Source organism: Tauraco erythrolophus, chromosome 25 (assembly GCF_009769465.1).
Source record: "Tauraco erythrolophus isolate bTauEry1 chromosome 25, bTauEry1.pri, whole genome shotgun sequence".
NCBI lineage: Eukaryota > Metazoa > Chordata > Aves > Musophagiformes > Musophagidae > Tauraco > Tauraco erythrolophus.
The window spans coordinates 295,183-318,185 of NC_141489.1; the positions used below are offsets into that span (position 1 = coordinate 295,183).

At 54.5% G+C, this 23,003-nt stretch overlaps 4 protein-coding genes and 1 pseudogene across 5 annotated transcripts; 2 read left to right on the forward strand and 3 right to left on the reverse strand.

The window, feature by feature from the left end:
- Positions 1 to 741: 741 nt before the first annotated feature.
- On the reverse strand, positions 742 to 2,361 carry LOC104381553 (amine oxidase [copper-containing] 3 pseudogene; annotated as a pseudogene).
- Positions 2,362 to 8,248: 5,887 nt separating this feature from the next.
- On the reverse strand, positions 8,249 to 12,998 carry PSME3 (proteasome activator subunit 3). 2 transcript variants are annotated; one of them, XM_086626457.1, is made up of 11 exons: positions 12,942 to 12,998; positions 12,395 to 12,427; positions 12,057 to 12,119; positions 11,460 to 11,564; positions 11,104 to 11,152; positions 10,376 to 10,488; positions 9,791 to 9,859; positions 9,486 to 9,553; positions 9,284 to 9,338; positions 8,937 to 9,023; positions 8,249 to 8,462 (listed from the first exon to the last, which is right to left on the reverse strand). In XM_086626457.1, the coding sequence occupies exons 1-11, from the start codon at positions 12,981 to 12,983 to the stop codon at positions 8,382 to 8,384; spliced, it is 765 nt and encodes a 254-aa protein (XP_086482583.1). In that variant the 5' UTR covers positions 12,984 to 12,998; the 3' UTR covers positions 8,249 to 8,381. The 2 variants fall into 2 exon arrangements, with proteins under 2 accessions (XP_086482583.1, XP_086482582.1); XM_086626456.1 differs by having other exon boundaries at positions 9,791 to 9,904.
- A 271-nt stretch (positions 12,999 to 13,269) lies between these two features.
- On the forward strand, positions 13,270 to 17,613 carry BECN1 (beclin 1). Its single transcript, XM_086626512.1, has 11 exons — positions 13,270 to 13,411; positions 13,482 to 13,549; positions 13,643 to 13,701; positions 14,123 to 14,213; positions 14,493 to 14,629; positions 15,127 to 15,321; positions 15,537 to 15,683; positions 16,214 to 16,363; positions 16,449 to 16,509; positions 16,963 to 17,105; positions 17,435 to 17,613. Exons 1-11 carry the CDS (start codon positions 13,285 to 13,287, stop codon positions 17,601 to 17,603), a joined length of 1,347 nt encoding a protein of 448 aa, XP_086482638.1. The 5' UTR covers positions 13,270 to 13,284; the 3' UTR covers positions 17,604 to 17,613.
- A 1,270-nt stretch (positions 17,614 to 18,883) lies between these two features.
- On the reverse strand, positions 18,884 to 22,087 carry CNTD1 (cyclin N-terminal domain containing 1). The gene is made up of 7 exons (XM_086626511.1): positions 21,916 to 22,087; positions 21,740 to 21,815; positions 21,426 to 21,600; positions 20,739 to 20,901; positions 20,110 to 20,254; positions 19,626 to 19,722; positions 18,884 to 19,051 (listed from the first exon to the last, which is right to left on the reverse strand). Exons 1-7 carry the CDS (start codon positions 22,085 to 22,087, stop codon positions 18,890 to 18,892), a joined length of 990 nt encoding a protein of 329 aa, XP_086482637.1. The 3' UTR covers positions 18,884 to 18,889.
- A 356-nt stretch (positions 22,088 to 22,443) lies between these two features.
- COA3 (cytochrome c oxidase assembly factor 3) lies at positions 22,444 to 22,945 on the forward strand. The gene is made up of 2 exons (XM_086626735.1): positions 22,444 to 22,645; positions 22,833 to 22,945. Exons 1-2 carry the CDS (start codon positions 22,444 to 22,446, stop codon positions 22,943 to 22,945), a joined length of 315 nt encoding a protein of 104 aa, XP_086482861.1.
- The last annotated feature ends 58 nt before the right edge of the window (positions 22,946 to 23,003 follow it).

The window sequence follows — 23,003 nt, forward strand, 5'->3', positions numbered from 1 at the left end:
GCAGGTGTCAATAACAGACACCCAATGCTGCCAGTCTCTGCCCCCAGCACCCCCACTGCCCCTGCGCCTCCCCGCACCGCCGTTCCTGGAAGGGCCTTTACGGGGAAGCACGGCCGTCCGGCCGGGCCGAGCATCCCTGCACCTCCCCGGCGGTGCCAGCACTTCCCGGCTGCGCCCGCAGGCGCTGCAGGAGCTGCTCCTGCACTCAGATGACCCTCTGCAGGGATGCGCCGCCAAAAGCTGGGACTCCGTGCCAGAGCAGGGGAACTCACTGGCTCACTGCAGCCGCTTTGCAGCCCAAGACTCGGGATCCAACTTACAAGTGTTTCCTCAAAAGAGGAGCAGGAGCAGAGCCGCACGAGCTCAGCCCGCAGAGCCCTGTGCTGCGCTGCGCAGCCGGGAAAGCCCTTTCTGCATCTGGTCACAAGGAGCACCAGGACCAGCACAGGGCACAGCCAGAGCCGCTGAGGCTTCAGCCCTGCAGACAGGGCTGTGTCTGCCTGGCCGTGCCTGTGGCAACACGCACCGTGCCAGACCTGAGGCCTCAAGGAAACACAAACATTTTTCAGCTGCTACCTTTCATACTTTCCCTGGGCTGAACAAAGAGCTCCCAGACAATTCACGCTGCCTTCAACACCACGGCCTTGACAGACTATTTCAGACATCAAAAAATAATTTTGCAATGAAAGAAGAGGTTAGGAGAGTGAAAAAGCAGAGCTCTGATGTCAGTTGTTAGAGATTCTACGGACAAGGAGGCAATCCACAGCAGACATTAAAGGAAGACCCAGACCTACCTCCCACATCCAAGTCCACTTTATAGTTGATGGAATGGGTGTGTATCGTACCCAGCGTGTGCTCCCAAACCCTATTGCCGTATCTCAGACCATCCCCGTGGAGGAAGGACGAGCTCGCATACCCCGTGGCCTGGACCTTGCCTTCAATAGCCCCGTTCTGGTAGAAGATGAAGTCCCACACGTAGTCGTAGTTGCCCACAGTGGCAATGGACCGAATGACCAGAGCAGAGTTGACCAGCCCCCCGTAGTAGAGCGACTCCAAGTTGGAGTAGTGGCGCCTCAGAGGAGAGCCCAGGTTCTGCTCAAAGACACAGAGGGCATTTTTACTAGTTCTAGACACCTGGGAATGAGCAAGGTAGTGCACATCCAGGTACGTCGCTAAATAGGGGCAGTCGACCCCTCGCACCAAGGGGGAGGTGTAGCGCCCAATGCCAAAGCTCCCGTCCATGTACCTCGTTGACATCCCTCCGGGGCAGTTGGAGCCATACACTGACAAAGCCTCTTGGACACTGATTTCATAGGCAACCCTCTCCCCCCGATGTCGGACATCAAACAGGCGCAGGCCCGTCTTCACGCTCATCCCAAAGGCAAAGCTCCAGGCCTGGAAGAGGACGTGGTTGTTCCTGACGCTGTAGCGAGGACCCTGGGGCTCGTACTGCAAAGGGAACAGCGCAGCTGAAGGTGCTCGGGGCTTCATGGACGAGAAGTCCCCATCCCACGGCACTTTCCTCACCTTCTCCACGCTGATGCGATCCTGCACGTAGGCGCTCTCCAGCTGAACCATGTCCCTGTAGTACTGCCCGTTGTAGAAGACTCTGCTCACCACCCACTGGGAGACGTCCAGGCTGCTGTGATCCACCAGCACCTCCAGCCCCATCGGGTGCACGAAGAACCCGCTCACATTCTGAAACAAAACTAACCAGGTGATGCGATCTCCAGACTGGAACCCACGGGGAGCAGCTGCCATGGCTGCTAGACTGGCTCCATCATACTCCATTACTTGACGCATGAAAGATGGAGCTGCAGGGAACACCTGGCTTTTCAAAAAGGCTGCGATCTGTTTGTATTCTACAGCCAGTGTCGGTCTGCGGTGGTACGGCACCTTCCCCCCGTACTTCTGCACCGTGACGTCCCGGTGATACAGCGGCGTCGGCAGTGGACCCACCACGTACTCCGTGACATTGGGGTCCGGCTGGTTCCCAAAGTACAGCACGGCCAGCGCCTCCCGGGGGGGGCGAGCCCCCCCACTGTCCAGGAACCGCAGCACCTCCGCCTTGGGGGGGACCTGCACGTCCACGGAGGCGATGCAGTTGTCGGACGGTTTTGCCCGCGAGGCGTCGACCAGCCGCACCCCGAGGTTTCCCTGCAGGTACCGCACCACTTGCACCATCTCCTCGGGTGTCAGATCCGCAAAGACCCGGCTCCGGCCGTCATCGCTGTCCTCCCGCTCCGGGGGCTGGTGCTGGCAGGTGCTGGGGGCCCTTCCTCTGGTCAGCAGCACACAGACTAAAGCGAATATCGTGGCCAACGCCAGAACGAGGAGGATGAGCACGGTTTTCATGTGCATGCTGCTGCTGGTCCTGAGGCACTCTCAGCAGCTTTCAGAGCAGGGTTTGTAGCTGCTGCCGCTCTCAGTTTATGCTGCACTGAATGGATTAGCACGGAAAGTACAAAAGACTGGGAGAGGCTAGGGGAGGAGATCTGAAATTGGTGGTGACCAGAAAGGGCAGATCTCCTCTCTCAGCTGCAGCCTCTGTCCTCCTCCACAAGCAGTGCCCCGAAAGAACTGGTGGAGATGTAGGGTCAGTGACTCAGACAAGCTCCACGTAATTCTGTTACTTTTTCAGCCCAACCTAGCTTCCTGAGGCTGCCTGTAAAAACGAAGATCCTGCAGTCGGCCCAAGGTGGCCAGGACCACTGTGAGGCTCTGACAAGCTGGGAATTGTTGCCACACTGTAAAATTTCACCTCTTTGCAACTCACTGAATTTCCTTGTTTATCGGGCTGCTTCCTTGTAAACATTCTCCCTGGCAGCACGATTCCAAGCCTGGGGTTACTCTTTATTTTTTCAAATCTTCCACGTGGAAGCCTTTGCTGAAAACACATCCATCCGTGTAGCAGTAGAGAAACTTCGGCAGGCGTGGGGAGATGTTCAGCACGAGACTCGGGCCCCAACACACTGTGAACAAGGAGCTCTTAGTTGGCACCTCTGCACTGTGAACTAATTAATCTCCAGCATTCCACTGAAACAAGAACACAAAGCTCCCTCAAGGATAAAACTGTCCCCAACCCGCACCATCCACGCAGGCGGCCGCCGGCGGTGCCGCTATCGCTGTGCTGCCGCTGCCCGGGCAGAGCGGCCGCCTCTGGGATTTCTACCAACGGCTGTGACAACCACCCTCTGCCATCCCCACCGAAGGTCCGGTCTCACAGCGCTGCTGAAAGGCTTTGGCAGGACAAGGTGGGCAGGCAACAGGGCTCGGTGCTCCAACCTGCCATGCAGATGCTTGGGGTAGACAAGACACACCGCTTCAGCTACAGTCCCTGCCTGTCCCTGAGCTGGTGCTGAGAAGCACAATGCATCCAAGAGAACCAGGGCTGGAGATTCAACCCAACATTTCCACTCCTGCTGCCAGCTTCACCTCACCTCACCCTGGCGTTCTCTTCCTCCTCCCGTCAGAGTTTCCTGGTGGGAGTCGGCCCCCCCCAGCCTCAGCACTGCTTCCAGTTCTTCCTCTGCAGCGGATCCTGCCCAGGACTCAGCTGCTCCGCGGCCTCCGGCCGTGCTCACCAGACACCACACTGGCAGGCAGAAGGCCACGTTGCCATAGAACACACTCCATTATCCTCACCACCGCTCAGCCGCCTTTAGCCCAGGCTGCAGCTGTGTGGGTCAGGGACACGCACGTCTACCCCGTGCCAGCACAAGTCATCTCTGCCTCATGGGCCGCTGCCCAGCGAAGCCCGCGGAACCACCACAGTCAGTCCGTGCAGCTGCTGTGCCAGAAAAGGGGCTCATTCTGCAGCACAGACATGAGCAATGGGGAGAGACAGGACAGACAAGGAGAGCACCTTGGCTACACGGGACGCAATAGCTGTGGGTTTCAGAGGTGCTCTCCTCTCGTCGGCTTTCAGCGGGCCTCCAGTGGCAGAATCAGATGCCTCTGAGTAGCAATTAAGCAAAGAAGCACTGGCTACAAGTCAGCCTTTCAATCCATGAAGTCAACAAGGCTTTGAAGATTACTCAGGGTTAGGCTTGAAAGAAAAATTCCCTTTTGGTGCAAGTCTCGAACATGGTACCTGAGTGCAGAGAGGAAGCGCCGTTGCCCCACTTCAGGTTTAGGGCAGAGCCAGGACATACCTCCTGTCTCCTAGGAATTCGACAAGGCAACACTCGCCTACACAGCTGAGCCAAGGCTGCTGCATGAACCTCTGAGGCTGCGTGCACAATGCCCACATGGACATTTCCTTAAAGAAGTACAAAGAGAGCAGATCATTCAGTTTTGACTTTGTCTCTTGGTTTTGCAAGTCCCTAAAAGTCAAGGCATAGGCTGCAATTACAGATAGTCATTTTTAAGCAGCACAGCAGTAGTTTAAGAGAACTGGACAAACTCCACTGGCCTTACTGCCCCACAAATCACAACTCAACCTTGCAGCTTGCCTGGGAGATATCTGAAAATAAAGTGTGGGAAGACTCTTAGCTCTGTGCATGCTGGATGTCTGGAAAAAAGAGAAACCCCAACCTGTAATGACATCCCCACGACAAACCAACCCACAGCACACACCCCAGGTCTGCAGGATATAGATGACACAAACAAAACTTTCTGTGCTGCCTCTGCCCCGCTACAGCATATGTGCCACGGATGCCATGTCTGACACCACGTTATTTAACACTCCATTTCTGCTGTACTTTTCAAGCTGAGGACTTCTAAAGCCTACTAAAAGCAACACGAAAATCAGCCTGCACTTTCTGGGAGCTTGGTTTCAGAATAAACAGAACAGCCCTAAATCCATCTCCATCTTGCAGGAGAAATTTCAGGAAGCAGAGTAATTATCTGAGCCTGCAGAGGCAGGAAACCTCTGTCAATATCTTACTGATGAAAAGTGATCAGGGATCTTTAAGCGCCACATGTACCATGGCATTGCTTGTGCACCTTCTCCAAAAGAAGCCCGAAGCAGCTTAAAGCTAACCTAGAATTAAAAAGATTACATGTCTCACTAACAGCAGCATAACTTGTTTATGACCTGTTTGGTGCACGTACCTCTTCCCACAACTCCCCAGTCTGATTAGCCCATCACTCTGTCCCACACTAAACATGGATAATTCACATCCTACCGATGTTTATTTTGGCTTTTAGGTACTGCCCATCAGTGCATCTTATATTTGCTAAATTGTCCAGTCTCCCCAACAAAGCAAGGAACAGAGGAGTTTGCTGGTTTTTCCTCAGACACAAAGGTAGAGGTGGCAAAAAAGAGTATCTGAAATTTACAGAAACCGAACCCAGAGAGAGACGGCTTTTGGCTCAGGGGAACTCAGACTGTCAAACAGCTGGGTAAAGAACACGGTACAGAACACCCACTGCCAACTCTCCTGACACAAGCAAGTCTTTAGCATATCCCAAGCCAGACCTCAGACTTTGGAAAACTCCCACTCCCCTTCTCTCCTCAAATAAGGTCAGCTTGTGTAACACAGAAGGGTGCAAATTGCTTGGCCCTCACCCATGCTGGCTGCGTTTCTGGCAGTGTTTGCGTCTGCACACAACTGCTGTGCCTTTATTCTCCTCTCGGAGCATAAACGGTCACCGCAAGCGAGCTGGGATGTCTGAGGAACCGGTGAACCAGCGCCCCGACGGCAGCTGCCACTTCTTCCCGAGAGCAACACAGAAACCGCCGCCCTGAGACCGAGGGGCGAAGATCGCGGGCAACAAACCCTCCCCTGCCCCTGCCGATGAGCCACGCTCCCTGCCGACATCCACCAAGACACCCGTCCTGGATGCTCCGTCCTTCCACAGGACGGCTGGCACAGGCCTCTGGCGTTCGGTTTGTGCTGGCCGTGGTGAGGAGGAGGAGGAGGAACTCCTGCTTCCGCCCCGCGTCCTGCCCGCAGCCGGCCTTCCCTGGCGCTGCGGCTCCAGCTGCCTCGGCCGCGGCAGCCCGTTTCCCGCTGGATTCCCACCCCCCGGAGCGGCTCGGGCACCGGCGGGGCTCTCCCACGCCGCAGGCGGCAGGACGCGCCCGCCCGCGGCAGCTGCTGCTGCTCGTCGGCACCGAGCACTTCGGGCGGGACGCGCCGGGCGGCAGCCCCGGACCGCGGCGGCCGCTCCCGGGCTGCGCACGGGCCCCACCTACCGGCGTTCGGCCGGGAAGGGCAGCCGGGCCCCGGCCGGGCCCCGAGCCGCGCCCGCCTCGGGGGTCCCGCACGCCAGCGGCGGGCGGACGGGCCGCCGGGGGACGGGAGCGCCACCGGAGAGGCCTCTGCACCCCGGCGGCGGAGCGGCGGAGCGGGAGGCAGCGCGACACGAAGCCCCGAATCCCCGGGAGAGCAGAGGATGCTCGCGGGGCCACATGCACGGAGCAGCCAAGAGGCCGGGACCCCACGCGCCGAACCCCGCGGCGGGCGCTCGGCAGAGGCGCGGGGCAGCCGGGGAGCAGGCAGCAGGTCTTACGAGAACCAGCGGGTCCCCTGCGTCTGTTTTAACCCAGACGGCCCCAGTCCTGCACACTGGGTTGAGATGGGACGGATGACGTCAAACCCAAGACGGCGGGCTGGGCGTGAGGCGAGCCCAAGGAACTGAAACGACCTACCAAGCAGTGCACAGCCGATTACAACGCAGTTGGGAAGAGGAATGAGGGGAATGCAGTGAAGGAGCAACCAGATGTGAGAAAGGCAAGACCAGAAGAGACGTGAACGCTGCCCAGCCTAAGACCTCAGTATCACACACGAGGGGCTACCTTAAAAGAATTCCAAGTACCTTATTTTAATTTCTTGACATGGTAAAAGTTTACATACTTTCATCTGGCAAAGGGAGCCAAACAAATTAAAAGGAATCAGTACAAAGAAACACAAGGGGAAGTGCTGCTCCCAGACAGCAGCTAGAACGCAGTTGGTTTGTTACTGAATATTTATTAGTGGGAAGACTAAGTGTCAACTTACTACAAACAACAACAGGAGAGTCTATAGCAAAGGCCAGCGGCCCTCCACACTCTGGGCAAATCCCTGGGAAACCAGCAAGAGACAACATGGCTCTTAGATGTGGAAGCAGAAGAAACAAAAACAAAGTAAAAAAAAAAAGAAGGGGAGAAAGTTCATTCCATTTGTCACTGTTGTTACAATGAGGTTAACACAACTATTAAGGCTACTGCACAATAAGAATATACGGCTGTAACAGCAAGACCCAGGAAACAGCAAGGTTCCTGAAACAAATTATTAAGTTCCCTGGATAAGGGACTTAAGTAGAAATACTATAAATAAGAAAATTTCGGAGCCTGCAGCGTTATGGGCCCACTTGCCACACACGAAAACTGACGCAACACAACCAGCCATTTCCAAAGGGGTTTGTGATGGACCATGAAACGTTCCGGCGGCTTAGAGGAGTCACCAGGCACAGGAGCGTGCCCTTTGCAGGGAAAAGACTAGAAGGTCTGCAACGGTACGGGGTGGGCATGGGCCGTCGTCACCCCCAGGCACCCACTTTTGCCGCAGGGAGCACTGCCAGGAGACAGCGGGTCTCAGTCTGACCACGTGCGGAGACTATCAGGACTTCAGTATCGGAACTCCAGCCCCCCCTTCTCTCAGCCTGGGCAGAAGCATCTCATGCTGAAGGGGCACTAGGACGTACGTGAAGTAACATCAGTTTTAGCCACTCGGCTTTAGTCAAATCACAAAGAGCAGCGGGAGCCACCTGAGCTCACGACCAGCCAGGACGGGAACCCGCCCTGGCTTCAAGCACCACCTCGTGCTTTTTGCACAGATCTAGCCAGAACCGACATGGCAGAGAGACGGGGCCGGCCCTGCCGAGTCAGAAGAGCCAGAAAAGGAGCACTGACCGCTCAGCGGCACGGGAGCGTGGCCGCTGCCCCCAGCCCGGAAGGGGCAGTGGGTCGGTGCAGAGCGCCGGCGGCAGAGGGGCCCAGCTACAGCCAGCAGCCAAGAGAACGAGCTTCTCTGCCGCTGCGCCACCACCCAGGCTTGCTCTTGTGCTGAACCCTGCCCCCTTCCCAGAGACCCCAGTGAAGCCTCCAGCCAAGAGATGGGACAGGACAAGGACTTGGTCTCTAGTGTCCTTCCTACTCAGGTAGGAAGAAAGGCATGAAGGAATGTTCCTGCCTGGCTAGTGCTCTCACTCTGCAGTAGCCTCCAGGGCACCCCAAAGCAGCACGGCCTTTTCATTACCAGTTACTAGAGGGAGGGAGAGCTCCTGAGACCTGAACAAAACCAATCACAAAACTAGGCAAGAATTTCTTTAGAGTTTAACTAAGAATGCAATACTATTTCCAGCCAGTTTCCCATCTCGATAGTCACGTAACAAACCAAGGCAATGACGGTCTTTAGTTGACTGAACAGTTCTCAAGTTCAAACGTTGACACTTTAATAGAGGGTCTCAGCATTGCTGCTCCGAGGCCTCTTGATCTTCTCAATGTTTTTAAGGATCATGTCATGCAAAGTGACCTGCAAAAAGGGAGAACAGGACTCAGACAAGAAGGATGAAGTCATCCAGTGTTCAGCTTTCACAGTGAGCACTGGTTAAAACAGCAGCACAGCTCACCCTGGCACCACCCTCAACCCCTGCGTGCAATCACACATCCAGTTAGGGCCTTCCTTCAGCCAGACTTTACAGAAGCCACTGCACGTAACACCAAAAAGAGAAGATTTCTTTACAGACCCCAGGAATGGCTTGTACTGCATGAAGATTTTAGGATTACAGGTTCCCAAAGAGGAAGGGAATATTTTTGCTAGACCCTTGGCAACACCTGCGTCTTTGGGAGATGGTGGAGAGGCAACAGTCGGCTCTTCTCGTTAGAGCCAAAGCAGAGTGGGGAGGAGACAGGCTTCTTGCCAGGACTGGGGGTACTCATGGGGAGAGGGGAGGGCACCCTCTACTGCTGCACAGGGAGCCAGTGTGAGCTCCGGTTCTTCACTTACATATTGATTCCTCAGCTCTGAAATGATCAGGCGCAGACTAATGTACTCCTTCTCGTCGATCTCCGTCACTGTGCGGCGGTAGTCCTCCTACAGAGAGCAGACGCATGGCTGAGCAGCCTGGGCTCGGCCGTGCCGCACGCCCATACACCAAGCGAAGGCCCTACCTTTTACAAAGCAATCCCCCCTTCAGCCTGCTCTCCTCTAACACAGATGTCCTGCATCCTGGTATGATCCCCCCTCTCCCCCCAGGACCCTCAGCTCAAAAAAGGACAGTGATGAAGTGGCCCAGAGAGTCCCAAAAAGCAGCAGCATGTAACATGTAAGTCTTCACTTCCCTGTTTACTTACCACATGAGGGTACTTAGCTATTTTGGAAACCAACTTTGCTCTTGTGATATAATATCTGGTAGGAAAAGGGAGAGACTAAAGGTCATATAAACAGCAACAAGATTTTTTTCAGGCCCAAGGTGCCCTAGAAAAGGTGGGGGACCTTCCCACTTTACTCTTCCCAAGAGGATCCCAAAAAAGAGGTCTGTTCTTGCATGCCTACCTAGAAATCTGGTCCAGGTAGGACGCTGCCTCACTCTCCACAGTTCGGAGCTCAGCAACTGTTTCCTCCTGCAGGGAAGACAAGGAAGCCATTAGCTTCACACGACTGCAGCTGGCCTTCGGGGCTCTGAAGGTAACCCGCCTTAGCAGTGCCACGTCAAGCGCAGGTTTGGGTTTTAAAACCTAAATCAACCCCATGACTGCAGGTGCTGGATACTATCGAATGAAAGATTCAGAAGAACCCGAGATCCATGTCCCTGGAGCACAGCTCTCTCCGATGGCAGGGCAGAGCCAACGGTGCCTTACCTGAATAGAAACACCAAAGTTGTTTCCATCTTCTATCCTGGGGATGAGAAGCTGCACCCACATTTTGACCTGCGTTGGAAAGATCACATCACTAACATCTCCAGAGAGACTTGTCTCAGAAGTTTTACCAAAAGCCCCCCCAGGACCCTGCCTTTGCCATGCATTTCATGGTAAACTCCTCCTGCAGGTCTTTCATGCTCATGCAACACTTCTGAGGAGATCATTTCCCACACGGCTGGGATGCACACAGGCCAGCACAAGCACAGCTTCCCATGAGAAGCTCTCCTGACTGTGCCACAGAAGTTCTCAGCTGATGCCCGTGACCGTGCAAAAGGAGGGTGAAGAAAAGCCTCAAGGAAGGAACCTGTACAACACACATCATCCCCTTTCAGGAGGTGAACTACAGAGCAACTCGAGGGCTCAGAGAAACATTATTTCCCTACACCCACCTCCCCGCCCCTGTTAGGCACTGCAGTACGAATCCTGCCTTCCAGAATACAAAGGGGCCTGCTCCTTCCACTCAGAGCAGCTTTGCCTCTCAAAGAGCACCCTACTGTCTCTTCTTGCTCCAGCTCTCATACCCACCGTATTACACTTCTCAATAAGCAGCCTGATTTCTGGTTTCACTTTCTCAATGATGTCCACCAGCTGCTGGTTGCTCTTCAGCATCCCATTGGGCATCGCGAACACTTTGGTACCTAGTGCCAGAGGAGAAAAACACCTCACATCAGCGACACACAGGAACGGCTGCACCACCGGATCAGACCGAAGGTCCACCTGAGCCTCTTATCTCCTGCAAAGGGAGCAGTGGACACTGAGCCAGGCTACAGCTAACCTGTGGGGAAGGGGAAATTTGACATGGGATAACAGCAGTTACCACAAAAGAAGGAAAAGAGAAAACACGGAGCAGAGACCAGAGCTGAAGAGCTCTACGCTGCCGAGGCCGGGCACAAAGGATTTTCCTGATGCACGTGTATGCGCTGCCTCTGCCTTAGCTTAATCCAAAGCCTAGTATCTTCTTTCAGCACAGAGCCACAGGGAGATCAGCTGCCTCTGCCAGCGGGCCAAGCTCACAGAAGTACTACTTATGACTATCAGAGAAGTCCTAATTATGCTCGTAAAAGCTGGAAACTGACTCCTCCACAGCAGAACGTCTTTAAGTCAGGCCCCTGAGAGGTTGCGGAAATGGTCCTGCTTGAGCAGCAGCTGCTATCAGGACAGGGCAAGTGGGGTTCATGTGATTTCAGACCCCTAAATCACGGTGCACTGGTTCAGGGGGCAGGCAGCAACACAAGAGACTTGGGGACTCTTACCCTGAAAGGTCTCTTCGCGGTCTTCCAGCTTCCTCTTTTTCATATTTGGCTAAAATACACAAAATGTTTTACTCACAAACTAGTCGTAAGCTACAATAGCGTTGCAAAGGAAATACGGAAAACTTTAGAGCCTCTGGTACGCTCCTGGTTCGTAAGCATCCTTCTTTAAAAACAAAGGAGGCCCGCGGAGTACAGCGTTACCTCCAGCAGACCTCTCAGGCTCGAGAGACCAATTCCTAAAAGGCTTTGAGAGCGCCATAGCTTGTTACTACAGAAGAATATCCTACTCCAGCACAGAGCAAGCCATGCAGTTTTAATTAACAGAAGTAGGGATCAGAGCCAAAGAGTAACCTTACCCCGTCCAGTCCATCATGGCTGTTCGTGAGAAGAATTGGGTCAGGCACTGGGAGGTTCATGTCCGAATGGATCTGAGTGAGATCATGAATATTCAGGATAGGCTCCTGGAAAACAAAGCAGATTTGTTATTTAATTATGAATTAACAAATTCTGTCACACCAAACACAATGAGAAGACAAAAGATTCAGACCTCCCTCTTATCCGACTATAAAATAAGGATGAATGAAAAAAACCCTCTAACAATAGGCCTGTGCTGAGACCTCCCTCCGCCCAAGAACAGTGTGCCAGCTGCGGACTGCGATCAAAGCTATCAAGTGTCTGCAACGCTGGAGTCCCTGTCAGACCGCAGCATCGCAAAGGACAGCCCGAAGCTGCCACATACGTCAGAAAGATAAACGCAGTGATCACACAAAGAAAAGTGAAAAAGGAAGCACCCCCTCTACAGCTAACAGCGCTCAAACGCAGACAAGCCACGGCTTCGCGTCTTTGTGACGAGGTGAAACACACGAGAGAGCCCCCAGGAGCAGACCTGCCACGTCGCTTTCAACATGTGGCTTGAAAATTCAAAAGGATACAGAGGACAACATATTCCTTACCTTAAGGAACCCATCGAGTTCTAACAGCTTCTTTGGGAAAAAGTTTGCCACCAGATCTTCAGCCTGAGAGGGAAAGAACAGAGGATGACACGGAGCCACAGCGCGAGGTTCCTGCTAGCAGGCAGGAGCCCCAGGGAAAGCGGCTGTCCAAAGGCGGGAAGCAGGAGGGAACCCAGGCTGTGCCCGCTGCCAGGCGCCACGCGAAGCGCCGTGACCCCGCTGCTGTGGGTGACTGCTGCCCCGAGCACCGCTCAGATCCCGATCCCGTGCCGCGAAGATACGGCCGAGCGGCCTTCCCTGCGCTGCCGCGCTCCGGGCGGCGGCACACGGACACTCACCTCGCTCGTGATCCGCTCCCTGAAGGAGTCGACCTGCAGAAGGGGAAAAGCACCGGTTGAGGGTCGGTCTCAGCGCGCCCGGTAATCCCGGGCCTCTCCCGCCCCATGGGACACGGCCGAGAGCCGGCAGAGCCCGCGACCGCTGAGCGGCGGCTACCGGGGGCGCCGGGAGCGGCCCCGGTCGGCCTCGCCCGCGCGGGCAGCGCTCGGGAGGCCGCTCCAGGAGGCAGGGGGGGGCGGGGGGGGGCACAGAGCAACGGGCGGAACCGAGAACCGAGCAGCGCCCGCTCCGCTCGCTGCGGCACGGCGGCGGACACGCGCATCCCGCGCGCGGGCCGGCGGCCGCCCATCCGCCAGGGGACAGCTCGGGGGCGGCGGCGGCAGCGCGGCCCCGGCCCCGGCCTCCCCCTTCCCGGAGCCGCGCCGCAGCGCCGGCCGGGCGCGCGGGGGCGGGCGGACCGCGCGGGCTGCGGCGGGGCGGCCCCGAGCCCGCCCCGCCCCGCGGCCCGGCGCAGCCCCGGCGGGGCGGCCCGCGAGGAGGGCGCACCTTGAGCTTCACCTCCGGGTCCACCTTGAGCAGCGAGGCCATGGCGGCGGCGGGCGGGTCCGGGTCTCGCTCTGGCGCGGGGCCGCGCTGCCGCCTGCCCCACCACCGGCGTCGCCGCCACCGGAACTGACCTCACGCGGCGCGCCCGACAATGCCGCGCGCGCCCGCAGCCCGCGTGACCCTCCCCCGGCGCGCACGCGCCGCCGGGTCCTGGCCGCTCACACGGCGCCCCGGGGCGGGGCGAGGGAAAGCGGCCGCGACACCCCTGCCAGGACCGCGGCCCGCCGCTGCGTCACATCCGGCGCGGGGCGATGGCGGCGCGGGCGCGGCGCTGAGCGGCGGGATGGAGGCGAGCCGCCCGCCCGCCTGCACCACGCAGGTCAGCTTCGTGTGCCAGCGCTGCAGCCAGCCGCTGAAGCTCGACACCTCCTTCAAGATCCTCGACCGCCTCACCATCCAGGAGCTCACCGGTACGGGCGGGGCGGGCGGGCGGGGGGGCCGCGGCGGGGCCGGGCTCGCGTGACGCCTCCTCTCCCGCAGCCCCGCTGCTGAGCGCCGCGCCGGCCCGGCCCGGGGACGCGCACGAGGAGGAGAGCGCCCTGACGGAGGTACGGCGGGTCTGTTCCCCCGGCGGGTGTGTTCCCCCGGCGGGTCGGTCCCCCCGGCGCTTCCCCCGGTGACGGTGTCGCCTGGCCCCGCAGGAGCCCTTCGCGGAGAACCGGCAGGATGGCGTGTCCAGGAGGGTCATCCCGCCAGCCAGGTACGGCCGCCGCCGGGCCGCCCCGAGCGCGGCCGCGGGTCCAGCGCAGCCCCCGGGCGGCCCGAGCCGGTGCTGAGAAACCGCCCGGGGAAGGGGCCGCCCGCGGGCGTCACCGCTGCCGGAGGGGCCGCCGTTCGCGGGGCGCCGGACAGCCCGTCGCGTGAGACCCCCGCCGAGCTTCTCCCGGGGGATCCCGGTGGCCCGCGGGCTCCCGGCGGCGCAGCCGTGCGAACGCGCGTCCGTGTGCGGTGCTTGGGGCGCGGGCGGCCGGCGCGGGTCAGCCCCACGGGGCGCGCTGCCCTGCGGGCACGGCGCCTGCGCTCCTCCTGTCCCGCTCTGGGTCGGGCCCAGGCTCAGCCCGGCGCTGGGCCTGGCTCCCCTACACCCTCAGCACTCAACTCTCCGTAAAATTCTCTCCAAGAATGATGTCAACAGAAAGCGCCAACAGTTTCACGCTGATCGGAGAGGCGTCCGATGGCGGCACGATGGAAAACCTCAGCCGGAGACTGAAGGCAAGTCTGATGTGAGCCAGTAAACGCGGATACTTTTGAACAGAGCATTGTTTTTTCTGGATGCTCTGCAAGACTGAAGTGCAAGGTTTCCCATAGCACTGGCCTTCCGGTGTTTTTCTTGGTGAGCAGTTCGGTTTATTTCAAATAAAGCTTATTTTAAATCAAGACTCGACCTGCGAAAAGTACGTTGCCAGCTGAAGAAGCGCGAGTCCATCTGTTGAAAAGCAGCAGGCGGCTGCCTGTGGGGCCACCTGAGCTAACGGTGAGCTCTTCCTGCAGGTCACCGGCGACCTCTTTGACATTATGTCTGGGCAGACAGATGTGGATCACCCTCTGTGTGAGGAATGCACGGACACTCTGCTGGACCAACTAGACACACAGCTTAACATCACAGAGAACGAGTGCCAGAATTACAAGTGAGTGATCGGGAGGTGACCCGAGAGAGAGCTGCTTTAGCTTGAAGCCTAGAAAGAATACAGCCTTGATCTGGCTTTGCATGATCAGTAAGAGATGTCCCTGACTTTAGCACTTCGTTTTCTTTGTCAGAATCAGGTTAAAATTTTATTTTTGAGCGCCCTGTGGTATACAGCTTCTCCAGCTGAAGTCTGTGAGCCCATCAGAATGACCGATGCCACCTGCCCACAGTGCCGGTGTGGCAGTGTTCACAGAGATGGCTGCTGAGAGGCAGTAGCAGATCCTTGGTCACCATCTCACTCCCCTGTTCTCCTGGGCGCGTTCCTGACTCGTGGTGCAGGACTGATGTGGAGAGCTCAGGATGAACGAGAGGTGCAGCTGAGAACAGAGTCCGTGTTCGCGCCTCTGTGTGGCATGTGCAGGCTGTCATGGAACTGGGGACTGGTGATGAGGGGCTTCCCAGCATCCCCATTCTGGTAATCGTATCGCTCTCCTTTAGGAGATGCCTGGAGATACTGGAACAAATGAACGAGGATGATAAGGAGAAACTGCAAGCAGAACTGAAAGAACTTGCACTGGAGGAAGAGCAACTGATTCAGGAGCTCGAGGATGTTGAGAAGAACCGCAAGACTGTGGCTGAAGACTTCGAGAGAGTCAGGGCAGAGGCAGAGCAGCTGGAGCAGGAAGAAGCTCAGTGAGTGAACTACAACTGCAGTTTATGGCAGGGATTTTAGGTAACAGATAAATGAGATTATAAGGTGGAGAAACCTGTAAATAATGCCCAAATGCAAGTGGCTTGTTCTTTGCAAAGTGGAATTAGGCTAGATCAAAAACCCTCGTATGCCATGTGAGCAATCGCTGTGCTGCAAGAGCCTGCACTTCGCGTTTCTTGTCTTGCTTTTATTAAAGGTATCAGAAAGAGTACTGTGAATTCAAGAGGCAGCAGCTGGAGCTAGACGATGAGCTGAAAAGTGTGGACAACCAAATGCGCTACGCCCAGATGCAGCTGGATAAGTTAAAGAAAACCAACGTGATCAACGCGACCTTCCACATCTGGTAACGTAGACACCGGAATGTCGCGTCAGTTTGCGAAGAATCTGCAACGTGGGGCTGTTCCAATAATACTGCGTTTGACAGGAAAGCTGCTAGTCAAGCCATAGTTAACCCACAACAAAGCAACTGGTCACGGCTCCGAACAGTGTCAGGAGAGGGTTCTGGGCCGGCGCGGGTGTCAGAGTAGACAGTGGAATAGCGCTCCCGCTAACCCCGTAACGACCTGGGACCCCTGTGCTAGCCAACAGCAACGGTCTGATGTCAGGCTTTACAGAGCAGGTAGCTCGGGGGGTTGGGTGTTTGGTTGGGGTTTTTTCATTGTGTTTTTTTCTTTTTTTATGAGCTCTGTCATAAAAAGAGAACAAGTGGCTGGTATTTATATACACTTTTTAACCAGAGCCCTTAAACCCTCCTTCTGCTGGGTTAAAAGTGTGCATTCTGTACCTGTTAGTACGTGGCTCTTGTCCGGTTAGTGTGCTAGAAGCTGTTCCTGCCCCAGTGCACTTATTTATAAATAATTCCTCTTGTCACAGGCACAGTGGTCAGTTTGGCACAATAAATAACTTCAGACTTGGCCGTCTCCCCAGTGTTCCTGTAGAATGGAATGAGATCAATGCTGCCTGGGGGCAGACTGTGCTGTTGCTGCACGCCCTGGCTAACAAAATGGGCCTGAAGTTTCAAAGGTACGTGCAATATAATACACATTTCACTTATGACCCAGATAAAGACAGTTGGATTCATCTGCCTTTGAATCGTATCTCCTTTCAGATACCGTCTTGTACCATATGGCAACCACTCGTATTTGGAGTCCCTCACGGACAAATCAAAGGTAAGAGATCCTGCAGAAATGGAGGGACATTGACCTTGAATGCCACAGAGCTGTGGTCGCGCTGGGGGACACAGAAGACAAACTCAACCCTTTATGAATTTATGGTACAGGAGGGCTAGATGCCCCGATTCCTCCAACACAGTAATATCTCACTCCGTATCCTGTGTCAAGCCACTCGTTCTGCCATCCAGTGGCATGAAAAATGATGGAACTCTTGAACTATACACCGCAGCTGGCCGGAGGCAGGTAGCATGATTTGGGATAATCGTTGGCGATTAGCAACCCAAGCCTGCACGCGGTAGGCACTTACTACAAAACAAGTCACACTTATTACGTGCCAGAAACCATTTCTAAACATCCCGTGACAAATTTAAGGCTTGCACAAGACTAAAGAGCTGCAGTGACCGTATCTCAAGTGGAGTGCGTGGTGCCTCAGACAGGTCTCTTTTCCAGGAGCTCCCCTTGTACTGTTCCGGAGGCCTGAGGTTCTTCTGGGACAATAAGTTTGATCACGCAATGGTGGCTTTCCTGGACTGTGTGCAGCAATTTAAAGAGGAAGTGGAAAAAGGTGAAACGCGGTTTTGTTTGCCGTATAGGTGAGTGTTGCCATATAACATACACGTCAAACGAACACCTCCTGTGCTGTCCTGTGCAGTACTAACTGGCCCCTGGGCCAGCCCCGTCCTTCTGGAACCATCTGCTGTTCTTAATAACGTGCAGGATTACCACGTTTGCCCTTAGTTTAATTGAAATTTAAAGCTAGTTCCTCAGGAGAAGGCCTGAGGCTTGCTAGATTTCCTTTCAAAACAAAGTATTCTTCCATAGAATAATATGAATGTCAGATTTAAATTTTAGTACTTGGCATCACATTGAGATTAAATGCTTGCAATAGTAATGCACTAATAAAACTTTGTGTGTGATACAGGATGGACGTGGAGAAAGGAAAGATTGAAGATACAGGTGGCAGTGGTGGCTCTTACTCTATTAAGACACAATTTAACTCAGAGGAACAATGGACAAAAGCACTAAAATTCATGTTAACTAACCTAAAGTGGGGTCTTGCCTGGGTCTCCTCACAATTCGATAACAAGTAAGCATGTAAAGAACTCATCCTGGCAGCTGTGGAGTGTCTGCGTTTGGTTGCAGAAAGTCAAATTAAGATGTCTCTTGATACTAACCAGTACAAAATGTTTGCAATACCAAAAATCCACAAGACACTTTATTTAAAATACCATTATTAAAAGTAGTATATAGAAAAGCAATATGTAAAGTTATATCACTGAGCTGAACAGAATAAAAAAATAATCAGCTATTAAATAGATGCTAAACTGGTACTTTTGAGGTTTATAAATATGTGTATAAATTACTGTTGAACTTCAAAACACCAGTGAGTTTGATGCTACTCTGTTACAGCTTAACACAGGTTAGAAAAGCGAAACGTTACTAACACAGGGAACAACGTGGAAGAACTCTGGGAAGCTCTGCTTAGTCATTAAAGGGTAACTACAGTGTGAATAAAATAGTTTCTAAGTCATATCAGCACTTCTTTGTGCCATTGAGCTTAACGAGGTTTGGTACTGTTTAAAATACTGTTAGCTACGACGATGATAACTATTTGTAATACTTCCTGCAGCCCGTTCTTGCGCAGAGGTGCACTGAGTTAATAATAAAACACTACTCTACACAAGGAGTGCTTTCATCTAGGACATGCCAGGCGCAGCATAAACAGCCCCTGGCGCTCACGTCGATGCGCTGAACAGACACCTGCTGTCGTGACAACTGCGTTGCTTTCAAAACCGGTGGGATTCGGTCCTTCTCCCAACGCTGGCCAACTGCCTGGCTTTCCTTGGGTGTGAGCAAACAGGCTCTGAGCGCTGGCAAAGATGAACAGAGTAACAAGCAGCCTGGCTGCAGCAGGCTGCCTGAGACAAAAATTTAAAAAACCAGCACGTGGAGAAAGAAAGTATAGCCCTGTGTGTAATGACTGGGCGAGCGAGCTGCTCTTAGCAGTACAGGTTCCCAAGCAGAACACCGTGTGCATTAATGCCTTTTCGTAACATGGCTTTATTCAAAGGAAACTTAGGTTCATAACTTAGGAGATGTAGCTCTTACAATAAAGCTTTTGGTGCTGAAAGAGGTATTTCTCAATGCTACTTTGCTCCTGTTGTGCCTGCCTCCACAGCACTAGCACACCGCCTCAAAGGACGAGCTTTTCAAATTAACACGTAATGTACAAAACGTTCCAGAACACCTGGTGTTCAAAACCAAAACTAACACCGCATTGCTTCGGGTGCCCTGTGCCGGATCACAGAGGATGGTATTAGCAGCAGCGCAGCAGTTTGCTACTGCCTCGCTAGCGACGGGCCGCAGAACACAGAACTTAGTGAAGAGGCATAATCTTGTTCGCTGGAGCTTTCGTTTCGCAGTTCCTGTAGCACTGCTTCGGAGTGGTACAGCCAACGATGTGATCCAGTACTGCATAAGAAAATTCTAAGATACTTTGTGAAGTAATGCCAGTGATACAGCTTAAATGCTCCACAACCTTTAAAAAAAAAAAAAGATAGATGATGATACTTACTTAAAATGCCTCAGAGACATTAATTTACAGACTTTTTAACCCTCCAAACCTAATGAGAAAAACTGTGCTCCCTGGGTGTACACTAGTGGGTCTTTGACAGAAGTTGAAGCTTCTCAGCATGGGGTTTTGTTTGCTTTAGTTTTGTGCCTTTTTTTTTTTTATTTAATTGCTTCTACTAAAGTAAAATGAGGAAGCTACTATCTGTAATAGGCTGTTTGAGTTTGTATTCAGTGGCAGTTTGGGCAGAAAGTTGTCCCATGGGATTGCTTCTCTGCCTGTCAACGAAACGATGTCTTTGGGGGTTTATTCTGGTCATAAAGGAGCTCAAGTGTGAGGATGAGCTCACAGGAGCGCAAGCACAAGCCCTCCCTGTAAGACTCTTACAAAAGTACACACGCTTCCTGCTAAAAACCCTGAGAGATGTCACCTCCCTCACGCCACTCCCAGTACAGCCTGCCTGTCTTCCTCCTGTGCTTAAAGGTATAAACAGCCTTCACTTTCTTCCATGTAGAGCTAACGCGTTTAGAAGCGACCGTACCTGCCTCCAATGCCCAGGGTTTAGTATGAACACACTTGTGCCGATGATTCCGACAGCCAAGAGCATGAAATCTTCCTTTACTGTCATAAACTTCGCTCTGCAGAAGTAAAAGCATCTTCTGGTGTAAAATGATGCTATTTATACAGTTCAGAAGCACCTACTTCTGTAATCACTCTGCAGCCTGCGGCCGTGGTAGCGTATTCCAAACACGGCCGGAGACAGTTGGGTTCAGCAGACAGGGCTGCAGCTGGATTCCACGATGAAGCTAAAGTGCTGCCCTGGCTTGCCCTGAAGTCACTGTGGTGAGGCACGTTGCTTTCAACTGATACATTAAGATCAATAAACAACACTGAAAGCCCCTCAAATTAAATTTTCTTAAAACATGCCCCAAAAATGGCATAGCAGGACTTAGGCTACTATTTCTTAGGTTTTTTAGTGTTTTGATTTCAACTAGTTTTAAGCAACAGTCACGTAAGCTACTTACACCTGCAGTTTGCTCGGTGTCGAATTTTCAATGGCAATCTTCAACAAAGTGTCGTAGATGGTATCTCTTGTAAGATAGGAGAAGTCCAGGAGTTGCATACACATCTGATGTAATGGTTCTGCAGGAAGCAAGCAGCCGTTATGTCCTAGCAGAGAGACGATACAGAATCAGCCATACGTTTGAGTCCGTAAGCTGCCCCAGAAAGAAGTGTTAGCTACTGTCAGCAAAGGGTGCAGATTTCTGACAGCGACTGCCTGTATGAAATCTGCCTCTATGCCCCAGGCCTTCTCATGCCACAGGCTTTCTCAGTCCCAGTATAATTTCACTCATTCTGAAACACAGGTTGTCAGATCTGGGCAAAGAAAATGCGACGTCATTGTAGAAATCGTGGCCTTACAGTAGGTTTGAGAGGGGTTTAAACTCTTCATCTTTTACTGGCGGAGTCACGAAGGGCTCTCCAACAACATTCATAAGATTCTACTAAAGCCAAAGTTCACATCTGAAAAGTTACATGTGCATTCACAGTATGCAAAAATCTATAATATGACACATTTTGGTTCAGATCAGTAACAGCTCTATTAACGCTCTTAAAAACGTTCTTTCCCATTCTCTCCTATTAATACTCTAACCTAAAACCTCTAGAAGCAATTCCACGTAAGCCAAAGGAGTTGACACGTTGATCTGGAAGTGCAGAGTTTTTAGAACAGCAAGCTCCGACTCAAGCAATTCTTGTTTAGTGTACGAGTATTTTAAGGATTGCAGAAATTTTAATGCTGTGTCATTGTTAACTATCTGAAGAGAAAAAAAAAAAAAAAAAACCAAAAAATTACCTTCTAGGCAATAAGGCACTTGAAGACCAAAATATTTTCTTGCTTTACTCCTCCCACTGAATTTAAGCATGAACCACTGCAGTGGTGATGGCACCCGCTAACGCAGCTGTCTAACTGGTCTTATAAGCTGGCATGAGAAATCCAGCTTGGACCTTCTTTCCCGTAGTTTCCTCTACTCCACAAACTTCCCCGGACAGGTGTGAACCCTCTCCAGCTATACCATTTTTGACAACCACAGGTTGAGTTTTCCTGCTGGATGTATTTTTTTCCCTAGTACCGGGAACGTTTCCTGACAAATTACTACTTGACGAGTGACAATTAATCTGCCCTAAACGGAAGGGACTTAGATCTCCATTTTAATATCCTTTTCATTCCATTATCACTATTGTCTTTCAGAGAGGAAATTATTTTTTAAGCAAGATTAATGTACTACACGACTTAATACCTGGCTACAAAATGCTGCAGGGAGAGGTTTGGCTGGCTTACGTTATAGTGTAAGGAGAGTTTGCTTGCAAGCTGAATGCACGACACAAGTCGCAGGACAAACGTGTCACATATCTGATCTGCCAGAGGGCTCCGGCTGCTGCCTTGTCCTTGTTCATGACTTTTAACGTTCTCTCTGGCGGACTTACAGGTTTGTTCTACTTGTTTGATCATAAACCTACAAAAACCACAATTTCTCAGGAAACAGTCCTCTCTTGCTAAGGAAAATGAAGAAAGGCGATTCTGCACGTACTCAGAACAGACAGACATGATCCCGTGAGATCAGTGGTGCGCTGAGCGTTCAGGATATTTATTACCTTTCAAGTAACTCTACGGCTTGGTACTTTGTGGATTGGTCCAAGTGCCATTTTTCAGCCAGAAGAAACACGAACTCTGCAAGACAGGGGCAGGAGGCGCTCAGGGGCAAGATCCCGCCCGGGGGCCACTGCCCCGCTGGGTCCCGGCCCTGGAGCCCGCGCCGGCCGAGTCTCACCCACGATCTGCGCGTCCTTGAAGCGTCCCGCCCGCTCCGGCAGCGCGCTCAGCCGCCGCTCGTTCTCCGCCGCCAAGTGGATCAGCGTCTCCTCGATCACGTCGGGCGGGATCCCGCCGAACAGGGGCCCCGGGTCACGGCACCGGCGCCCCGCGCGCACCTGCGAGCCCATCGAGCCGGCGCAGAGGCCCAAGGGCGGCGGCTCCTCCAGCGGCGCCGCCAGCGGGAAAGGCCCCGCGCGCCCCCACGGCGGCGTCGGGCCCCGCCGGGACGGCGCGATCGCGGCAGCCGCTCGGCAACGGGGCCGCTCCCGCGCGCGGCCCCACCCCAGCGCGCTCCTGGTCACGGGGTCCCGCCCCGCCAATCAGAGCGGGCCCCGCCCGCGGCCCGCCACGCGCCGAGCCCCGGCCAACCGCGCGACGCCCTGCTCGCCCCGCCCCTGCGCGTGCCGCGCCGGCACCCTTCCGATTGGCCGGCCCCCTGCCGGATGTGACGTTACCGCGTTGTGCGGAAGCGGTGGAGGCGAAGATGGCGGCGCCGCAGGACCCGCGCGGGGAGGCGGCGTTCGCGCGGCGCATAGACCCGGCGCGGGAGCCGGGGCTGAGCCCCGAGCAGCGCCGGCTCATGGCGCAGGTGGAGCGCGCCCAGCGCCAGCGCGTCCTGCAGCGGCGGCTCCGCGGCCGCAACGCGCTGCTGGCGCTCGGCATCGGCGCGGTGGTGGTCGGCATCTGTATCCGCCGGGGCGGGGCCGGGCTGGGTGGGGCCGGGCGGGGCGGGGCTGGGCGGGGCGGGACGGGGCTGGGTGGGGCCAGGCGGGGCGGGGCTGGGCGGGGCCGGGCGGGGCGGGACGGGGCTGGGTGGGGCCGGGCGGGCCGTTCCTGCGCTGCACCTTCTGTTTTCCTGAGCGCTCCCCGCAGACGGCTACACCTTCTACTCGGTGTCGCAGGAGCGGTTCCTGGATGAGCTGGAGCAGGAGGCGGAGGCGGCGCGGGCACGGGCGCGGGCACGGGCCGAGAACGCAGCGAGCTGAGTGCGGAGGGCCCGGCCCAGCCCCGGCAAACCCCATGATGCGCTGCAGCCCCCACCGG